The sequence below is a fragment of the Elephantulus edwardii genome, unplaced genomic scaffold (genome assembly GCF_000299155.1).
Source record: "Elephantulus edwardii isolate Elephantulus edwardi_28Jun2011 unplaced genomic scaffold, EleEdw1.0 scaffold00007, whole genome shotgun sequence".
NCBI lineage: Eukaryota > Metazoa > Chordata > Mammalia > Macroscelidea > Macroscelididae > Elephantulus > Elephantulus edwardii.
Window position 1 is genome coordinate 12690668 of NW_006399757.1, and position 11010 is coordinate 12701677.

The following is an 11010-nucleotide window of genomic DNA, read 5'->3' on the forward strand; positions in this document are numbered from 1 at the left end:
TGCATATATTTGAATGATAGTGGTATTCACTGGACTTCCTTGTATGTGTATAGATATTATCCTGTCACTGACAATATTGTACTTCAAGATGGATCTAGCAATGACTTTTTAGAGAAGTTAAAAGACTATAATCCAGATTAGAACCAGGATATAATCCCTTAGTCCTGACAATTTCTTAAGTATGGCTTCAGGTCCCTTTACCTTTAGACTCACAGTTTCGGTTAGTGTTACAAAGCTCCCTTACAGCAAACTTGGGTTAAAGACTTCTATTTTTGATTCCTTGAGACCATAGTCTCCAGTCAGCTGTTCTTTCCATTAAACAAAACTTTTATTTCTTCTGTCTCCATCTCAAGGGATCTGGCTCTGTTTTTATTTCAGGGGCTTCAGCCTCGTCTCATTCTCAAGGTTTCGGGCCCTGGATCTGTCCCATTCAGTCAACAGCAAGCTATAATTTCTTAGTTAACATAGGCAATTTCTCAGTTAAGAACAACATATCTCTAGTGCAGCAATCACTGACCGAGAAGGACATGTGCTGCTTTCTCTGCTTTTTCTTCTTTCCTGATTTTAAGATTCCCAAATTCTGTTGCTGATTTGCTTAATTTTGTGGTGTGACTAACTAATCCCCTTGAGCATAGTCTAATGCAACGTATGAGAAAGAAATGGCTCATGCACCTGTTTATGGTGTAGGCAGGCTGCGTGCCTTCAGAGTAGCTGGATCAGATTAAAGACAATGGTCTAGGTAAGCCAAATTTTTAGCAAGACCTATAACACTATTCCCTTGCTCTGTTTCCACAACACCTTCTTCATCTAGGTATAGGTTTTGCAAGAGCACAATTAAGTGTTCTAGGTTTCCATTCTTCTCCGTGCTTAAAATTAAGAAAGACGTGCCTCAGGGTTTTATCATTTCTCTGTTCCTATTCAATCAGTATGCTGAGCACATAGTGCAAGAATCTGGACTCTATGAAGAGTGTGGAAGCAGTTTTAGAGGAAGACTCACCAATAATCTTTGTTTTGCATATGACACAATCTTGCTTGCTGAAACTGAGGAAGACTTGAAACACTTGCTGCAAAACAGCAAACATTGGAGGCTTCCATATGGATTGCATATCAATGTCAAGAAAACAAAAATTATAACCATGGGACTGATAGATAACACCATGAAAGATGGAGAAAAGATTGAGACTGTCAAAGACTTCACCTTACTTGGATCCACAATCAATACCCTTGGAATCAGCAGTCAGAAGATCAGGAGACATATTGCACTGGGGTATTCTGCAGTCAGGAACCTCTCCAAATTACTGAGGAGCAAATGCCAGAAGTCCAGGCTGGGTTTAGAAGGGGTCATGGTACTAGGGATATTGTAGCTAATGTTAGATGGATCTTAGCTGAAAGCAGGGAATACCAGAGGAATGTATATCTGTGTTTCCTTGACTATGCAAAGGCGTTTGACTGTGTGGATCATAGCAAACTGTGGCTGACTCTGAGATGAATGGGAATCCCAGAACACTTGATCGTTCTAATGCAAAACCTCTACTGGGACCAAGAGGCAGTAGTCAGAACAGAGCAAGGAAACACTGCATGGTTCAAAATTGGGAAGGGTGTATTGCCAGGGATGTGTCCAATCTCCATACCTTTTCAACCTGTATGCAGAACAGAATATCCAGGAGGCTGGACTCTCTGAGGAGAAATGTGGGGTCAAGATTTGAGGAAGATCTATCAACAATCTGCATTATGCAGACGGCACAACCCTGCTCGCTGAAACTGAGGAGGACCTGAAGTGCTTGCTGCAGAGGGTCAAGGACTAAAGCCTCCAATATGGATTGAGGCTCAATGTCAAGAAGATAATGATTCTCACCACTGGGCCAATTGGCAGCATCAGGATGGATGGTGAAGAGATTGAGATTGTTCGCAGCTTCAGTTTGCTTGGATCCACAGTCAACACTCCCGACACCAGTAGTCAGGAAATTAGAAGACGTATTGCCATGAGAAAGTCTGCTGTTAGGGACCTCTCCAAAGTACTGAAGAGCATTGGTGTCTCTCTGAAGACTAAGATGTGTCTGATACAGGCCATGGTCTTTGCAATCACTTGTTATGCATCAGAGTGTTGGACAATGCTTAAGGAGGATAGAAGGAGAATTGATGCCTTTGAGCTGTGGTGCTGGAGAAGAGTGTTGGGGTAGCATGGACTGCTAGGAAAACAAACAGATTTGTCCTGGAAAGGGTTAAACTGGGCGGTTACCTGGATGCAAGGATTCTGAGACTCCATCTAACATACTTTAGACATGTTGTAAGGAGAGATCTGTTCTTGGAGAGGGATATCATGCTTGGTAGGGTGGAGGGACAGTGCAGGAGAAGAAGGCCCTGTATGAGGTGGATTGATCCAGTGACTGGGGTAATCGGGGTGAGTGTATCAGAGACAGTGAGATTGGCACAGGACAGAGCAGAATTTAGGGCTGTTGTACATAGGGTTGCTATGAGCCGTAAGCGACTCTACGGCACATAACAACAACAAGGTGTACCTGATTCATACCATGTTTTTTTTTCCCCTCCAATCATTTGCTATGCTGCTGAGAGCTAGACAATGAATAAGGATGACAGAAAAAAAAATAATGAAATCTTTGAAGTATGGTGTTTGAGAAGAGTACTTAATATTCTATGGACTGCCAAAAGAACAAACAGAAGAATGTGTAGCAAAAATGATCTTTGGAGGCAAGAATAATGAAGCTTCATCTGGCACACTTAGGGTATGACCCAAGGAGAGGCTATCCTTTGGAGAAGGATATCAAGCTTAGAAAGGAGAGGGGACATGAAATGAGAAGAAGACCCTCGATTTAGATTGACATACTAACTACAGTAATGAGTTCGAGTGTGTCAGAGTTTGGGAGTTGGCACTTGATAGGACACGGTTCAAATGGTTGTTCGCAGGGTCGTTACAAATTATATTTGACTCGACAGCCCCTAGCAGTGACAACAACAACAACAACAACACACTGATGCTCTAATTAATTAGAAGCCTTGATGACATAATGGATAAATAATTTGATTACTCACTAAAAGGTCAACTGTTAGAACTCATCAACCACTTTTGGAGAGAAAGATTGGGCAAACTTCTTCTGTAAGGATTTATACCTTTGGGAACTCCATGACTAAATCTACTCTTTCCTACAGGTTGTTATAAATCTATAGTTTAGTTCCAGAAAAGGAAGCTGATGTTTACATTACAATAATCTATACACTGGAAACAGTCTATACCTGAGACAACAGGAAATAGTTGCTCTTAGGGAATGAGATCATCAGCATACCAGGATAAAAATTAGCAAATGTTGGCTGAAGGCCAGTTTTGTGATAAGTTGCATGTAGAAAGTCCTTAACACTGACAACTGAAAGAGGGAACCTGGGTTGAGGATCCTGAGAGGTATTATACAAAAGAAGTTATATAAAAAAATATTAAAACATACTTTCTATATTTGCCTTGGCTTCTGCTATTGTTTTGATGAATCTTCATGCTCTACTATGGTCATTTTCCCTCTTAGCTCATTGTCTGTTAGTGATTTTCTTCCTTATCTCTACTATATGGAAGAAAATTTTAGGTATCTTCTCTACCTTAACCATAAGCAAAACTCCCAGTATGATGTTATTGTGTTGACATTTCTGATATAATTTCTTCTAAGAGTATCAGAAGTGATAAATTACTATTAATATTTAAAAAGAGTAGAATATAGTTTGCATAATGTGTAAAATGATACATAGTTGATAATGCAAAAGAAACTTAGTCAAAGAACTTTAACCATACCAGGAAACCGGATTTAATCTTTTAAGATTGAGAAAGTATGTCTTCTCTGATACATTCAAATTCCCTGCCTTGAGAATATAATGAATAAAGAGAACCAAAATAACTTTTACATGTATTTATATATGAAAAATATGTGAATGAATTGCTAGCCAAGCTACAGTATGTTCAGTGAAAGAAAGCTTAGTAGAAAGCATTTTTTAAAATGTTATACTACCCCAAGAAGCAATTAAGAACTTCACAAATTTAAAATGCATTTGTTATTGGCAGCCTCCTTATGTGAGGCACAGTGCTAGGTTGTTGGAGGCGAAGGTGACAAAACTCACGGAGCCTAACCTCAGGGAGCTTATATTTACCAAGGAGACATATCAACTGGTGATTTAAATGTAATATGATTGGTGTTTTGAGAGAGATGACACACTAAGGCTAAGTTTTCAGGTCGCTAGGAAAAGAGACAGCCCTAGTGTGGTGGAGACGTAGTTACATACAGGGGAGACTATGGAAAAGGGGTGGCATGAAATGAGTCTCAAAAGACTTGCTGCTGTTTGGGGAAAATAAAAATCCATGCAAATATTAAAAATAAGACATGATGTTTAAATAGACAGCTTAGAGTTGGAGTTTAGGTTTGCTGTTGTTGTTTACTATCTAGTTGGAACCCACCTATAGCAGACCCTCAAGCAGGTTTTCAGAGGCAGTTAGTTTAATCGTATAGGAGATTACCCATCCTTCTCCTGAGGAACAGCTTGGTGGCCCTCCCTTTGGGATTGCAGTGCAGCTTCTTGCCACTAGGTCACCAGAGCTCCCTATCATGGTTATTAAAGTTTATAATGCTTATTAAATTTATAATGCTTATTAAAGGCATTATTAGCAATTACTTACTTGTTTACTATTCTCTGATATTTCATTAAAGTGAATATCCATCAATACAACAAAGCCCAAAATAATGCTTACAGCCCCATATCTTCCGATTGTGGCTCTTTCCAGGAGCCAATTAGTGGCTATTTCTACAAACCTGTTGTGATTATTTCCAGGCAACTGAAAACAAGGCAATCTAGGAATGGAAAGAAAGAGGTCATATCATTGAATGGATTGTAATTGGACTTGATATAATGAAGTAAAGGAACACTCTCAGGTTCTGAAGTTAGAAAAAGAAAAATTGTTGCATAGTGTTTCTAGTAATTCAATAGAAAGTAGGGAAGAGTCCCAGATCTGGGATGTAAGAAGAGAGAAGTGTATAAGGAAGGGACGATAAAAAGAGAGTGAATGGAGAAAGATGCTGAATCCATTTTGATTTTATTGTCCCAAGACTTTGTATGTCTGATCTCACTTAAAGTTTTATTAGGTACCCATCACTTGTGGCATAAGAGATTTGTGTGTCTGTGTAATTGCAGGAACAGCAAGGTGTGCAGATATAAACTGAAATATGAATTATTATCTGGTTCCTTTTCTCCAAGGTCCTACCATTACTTAAGCCCTCAGTTGTTCTTTTCTGTCTTATTACAGGAACGTGTATCCAGCAGAATCACGATTTGTTAAATGCTCAGGTGAAATGATTGAGAGAGGGAAGAGAAAGCTCAAAGGGAGAAATAGGTAGGTAGTCAGGCCTTAAGATAAATTTTCTAGAACTATTTGTTTTACTATCATTCATATTATCTTTACCTTATAAATATAGCTGATGTTTGTATGGTCAAAGGGTGATTCTACGATGTCACTCTTATGAAACTGCAAGTACAAAATCACTTAAAAATTTGTTGATTATTTTATATAGAGAGAAATTACAAGGTTGTTTTAAAAAATGAGTAGTATTTGAAGAGAAAATTTTAAGTTCTTTCACTTTTGTTTATCCTGATACTTGAAATTTTAAGAATGATAAAAATCCATAAATGAAGACTATTTTCATCTTAAATATCTAATAGTTGATTAAAATTATCTAGTCTCATTTATTTTCTGCCTCCCTCTTTTATATATTCTGCATTAGATAGCAGAGAGTCTAATCTACTCTAAAATTATATCTATCTAGAGAAATTCCTTTGTAAATTGAATATCAGCTTATGGGTATTTAAATTCAGTGAGTTTTGACATTCTAACAATTTCTTGTACTCTGTAAGAAAAACACTGTGTTATTCAATTGAAGTAAAGAACATTCTATAGTTAATCTATACCAGTGCTCTGAATACTAAATATTCTCTTCAGTTAAAGTAAAATTTAAAGTTCAGATCTCCATGTGGTTCTAGGAAAAGTAGAGTATGCCAGAATTTGAAATAACGATAACATGCCAGAGTCTAGTACAGTTCTTGGCCCACGATATTCTGCAATAAATGTCTTAAATGATAAGTGAATGTACTAGGAGAAAGAATTAAATAGAAATTGCATAAAATTGTTATTTATTCAACCATTGTGTAAAAGCAACCAAACCTACGATCCTTGAGTTTGTTCCAACACATAGCCATCTTTTGTCATGTTTCTAAGGAAGTAAATTTTAACAGGAAGAGAACACCCATCTTTCTCCCACCGAGTGACTTGTGAGTTTGAACTGTTGACCTTTTGGACAGCAGGCCAATACCGTAATAGCCCACCAGACCTCCTTACCCTTTGGCTAGATCATGATAATTAATAGAAGAAATGAACATAATCTTAACTTTCAAACAAAAAGTTAATAAAAGTATTACTCACTGGTTTGATGATATAAAACTATTTTTTTAAAAAACATGATTAGATTTCAATAGATATATGTATTTTAAAGCTAGAGAATAGCAGTGCCTGATTTGCCAAAAATCACACTGGAAGGTGGTCATCGGCTCTCACAGGACTTTCTACGTTGAGATTTATGATGGAGAGCAGAGCTGAAGGGTACAAATACTCAAGCCAGGTTGTCCGAATTTGAACTCCTCTGTAAAGTTAGGCTCATTATTTAACCTTTGTCTCCTTCAGATGCTTCTTGATGCAAAACAAAAGACAAGGACTAAGAAGACTTTTGAAGACTATAATGAGTGTTCATTACCATCCACACTCTAACACCATATAACTACTACTATTATGATATCTACTATCACCATCTACTGATCTTACCGACATAATTTCCACTACCACACCACTACCATCATCTCTGCCACCATCAACAGCACTGATACAAATAGCATCCTCTATGATCAAAAATTTCACCACGAAATCCACCACCATTATTATTACCTCCATCATGAAACATAACAGTCCCACCACCATCAGCATCTCTACTACCATCACTGTCAGAGCTTTGTCATAAGCATTACCACCATCACTGTAATCACTATCATTACTACCACAGACATTATGACCACTGTAAATACTGGCCACCACTTTTTATAACCACCATAAGGACCACTACCACCAACAATGACATCTTTACTATCTTTAGGCTTACAAATATGCATTCAGGAGCTATAGTTTGGAGAGCAAAGAATAAAGGACAAGATGTAAGTGTATACATTAGTAAAGAGAGGAAGAGAACTTTTTTAGAAGGACATTTGGAACCACGTACAGAGATAGCAGAAGGCAGAGGAAGTTGTTGGTCTAGAAAAATTTTTAGACATATTTCAAATTATAGAAAAATACAGATTTCACAAACTCAGGTACAGACAGCTAAACAATATGTCAGAACCAAAAAAAAAAGTCATATTTGTGAGCTACACACAAAGATTGAACTCATAGTTTCATAGTATAATCTTTGGAGAAAGAAAATTTAAAATCCTTTCTTGCTTGCTACACTATACTGCATGGAATCTATAACCAAAGTCATTGAAACTATTTTTTAAAAGAAGGGGCTTTGAAATGAAAGAGTCCTGGGCTCCAATGTTAACTACTGCCTACCTAACTTTAATAAATTTTTTAATCAATCACTTACTCAAATTTTTTATTTCTATATGAAAATTATAATATTTATCAGTTAAGGGTTTTTGTGAGTGTTTAATGAATACATCTACGTAAAATATAGTACAACCTACAAAAGTCAGAATTTATCTAAGGTAGAGCCTTATTAGAGAAGGAAATCCTCAAATAATTACCACTTTAAACAATGACTACAAAAGTTTTAGGGCTGCACCATCTGAGAGGCAGAAAACTTGCAAGACCCAGATAAAACAAGACAGTTTCATTGAGGTCCAGATCTTACAAATTTGACTGTATAAGCATGTTGCACAATATTTATACAAGATTAAGAACTCTCATTCCAAATCCAATCTTTCAAAGTATATCTTGGGAAATAGCTCCATCATTCATGGAAAGAACACGATACGGCTTTATCCACTCTCTAACACATTCTGCCCATTATTGCTTCAGAATATAGTTCAATTTAATCTACTTTCTTTCTCCTATCCTGCCACCATTTTTGTTTAATTCTATACTATTGTGAAAGTCTCTTTCCAAGCTGCTATTCAGTAAATAATTTCGTCACCTAAAACCAAAAGTATAAATAAGACTCTAAAAGAATAATTAAGATGACATTTGGAAACCTTTAATAGAGTCCTCTGTACTCAAATAGGGATTCTCTATCACTGTTGTTCTCTATGATCTGTCCCATCTGTCTACTTTATATTTTATCACTTTTACTCTAATCAATTTTAGCCATGCTGCCCTCTTTACGTCTCTCCTAACAAATTGAACACTTTATTATATCTTTTTTAAAGAATAAATTTTAGGAGAAGCCTGTCCTTGGAAAAAGACGTCATCTATGGAAAGGTAGAGAAGGTCAGCAAAGGAAGTTGTGGTGTCAAGAGTTAATTGTTCAAAATGACTTTCCAAGCCATTGACTTTGACATTTCCATATGAATAGGCAGGGATGTGCAAATAGATGTTAAAGTATCCACAATAGAATGAACTCCTCTTGCATTAAACTGAGTAGATTTAGTGCCAGGTTTTGGAACTCTCACTCTCAGCAAAGAGACAGAGAATTCAGCATCTTTATCCTTCAGGGTAAAAGATTTCTGTGCCACTCAGACCAGGACCAACAGGAGCAGCAGCAGCAGCAGCTGCAGCAGAGAACAAGAGACCTGAGATATGACCGAGATGACTTTGGGAATACTACCTTATGGAACCAGAGCTAGGATCTTTTGCCACATTAGTTGGAGGTCTCAGAGTGGAGCCATAATTGACCTAAAGCCACTGTGAGGTTGAAGGCTGAGGTGCCTGTGAGCACAGTTCAGAAGCTGTTCCTACTGATTTGCTATCAACCTGAAATATAGCCTGTTGACTTCCCTAATAAACCTCATAATTGTGAGTAGGTTCTTTGTGCTTTGTGAGCCATTACAATGGATTTTGGACCCAGTAAAACAGTAAGTTTGTGTTAGAATTAGTGGCCAGAGGTGTGGCAGCATTGAGGACATATTTGACCTCATGGAAATTTGTTTTGTTCTCTGAATGTTGTTGATGGTGTAGTTCCATCTTGTGAGATTAGTAGAGGTCAGATATTGCCATCCCCATGTGGCCCTTACTCCTTTTACAGTTAGTGTTGTGTGTCATGCTGCCTATGTGTTTCAAATTTTTTTACAGAAAGGAAGACTCTTAAGAAGATGAATTAACACAGATACACTAACAGTGGGTTAGAGTATGCCAAGAGATGGTCAGGATGGCATAGAGTAAGGTAGAATTTAGATTCATTGTTGATAAGGTAGCTATGAGTCACAGTAGAGTTGAAGGTGACAACAATAGATCTTATCTAAGCTAGAATGCTTCTTTACTCACTTATACTTCATTATTTTACCTAATTTTTATAACATAGTAAAAAGTATATATACAAACCTGAGAGCCAACATGTTCTCAATGCAATAAAATACTCAATATATACTGAATTTAGAATCTTTTAGCTGTTGATATTGTTTGGATCAAAATGACTAACTGAACAAATAGTATATTATTGTGTAGAAAACAGCAATGATAAAGTATAAAAGAGTTTGTATATGGAAAAAATTTGGATTCTTAGATGGAGAAAAAGTTTTAAAAAATGACTAATGGGTTCATGAAAATTTATGTCTGATGGCCCTATAACTAATTTTTTTATAAGATGTTATAAAATAATCATAAGATATTAAAGAAAAAATGTATTAAGATATATGTTTTTATCAACAACCTTGATACCAGTAGTCAGGAAAACAAAAGACAAACAACATTGGAAAAATCTGCTCTCGGGCAACTCTCCATAGTACTGATGGGCAATGGTGTCAGTCTAGAGAATAAGGTGTGACTGATCCAGGTCTTTGTAATCACTTGTTATGCATCAGAGACATATACAATGACTGAGGATGATAGAAGAAGACTCAATGCCTTTGAGTTGTGGTGCTGGAGGAAAGTATTGAATAAACAAACAAACAGGTCTGTCCTGTAAAGAGTAAATAAACCCAGGCTGCTCTTTGGAGGCAAGGATTTTGAAGTTCTGTCGGACATGCTTTGGGCATGTTGCCAGGAGGGAGCAGTCCTTGGAGAGGGACGTCATGCTTGGAAGGGTGGAGGGACAGTGCAAGAAAGGAAGACCCGGGATCAGATGGATTGACTCAATGATGGGGATGATGGGGATAATGGGGACAGTGTGTCAGAGGCTATGAAACTGGCTCAAGATAGAGCATGGTTCTGAGTTACTTTACCTAGGGTCACTATGAGTCATAGTCAATTTGATGGCACATAACAACAACAACATAAAAAATGAGAAGGTGAGAAGTGATAACATTTTCAGTACTGAGTACTTACTGTACATGGTGTCTGCATCCACGGTTCCCCATCAATCTGCATTGGCAGAGACTTGCTAGTCCTGGAGAAAAATATTTCATTTTAAGTATAATACAGATAACCTATATAGTAAACCATACATACATTAGACAATGATATGAATGAAACAGGCATATAAGTACAACTTCATACAAATCTTTGAAAGAGGTTTCACCTCAATTATTAATGACTACTCTAAAAGCTACCTTGAACATAGAAATAAGAAAAGTGTCTCTCTTAATATTATGATATAAACAAATATTCTGAGTATTAAAGATTATTGCATATTATTTGAAACACAATTAGAATTCCACTGGCAGATATCTCTTTGATTTGGTGTTCCTATAGTAGAAAATTGAAAAAAAGTCACATCACAAAGTTCTCATTTGAAAAAGTTCTGAAGAATCCCCTATCAATTCTTAACGACCATTTCTAATCTATTGACTTAACTAGATTTTTTAACAGATGAAGAAAAGGTATACATTTAA

General features: G+C 36.8%; 1 protein-coding gene across 4 annotated transcripts in view; it reads right to left on the reverse strand.

The window, feature by feature from the left end:
- The window catches only part of DGKB (diacylglycerol kinase, beta 90kDa), a 1124393-nt gene that overhangs the window by 39692 nt on the left and 1073691 nt on the right, over positions 1-11010 (reverse strand). For all 4 annotated transcript variants that reach the window (XM_006880255.1, XM_006880258.1, XM_006880257.1 and 1 more), the window contains one exon: positions 10505-10565. In XM_006880255.1, coding sequence (XP_006880317.1) covers positions 10505-10565 — 61 coding nt within the window. The remainder of the gene's footprint in view (positions 1-10504; positions 10566-11010) is intronic.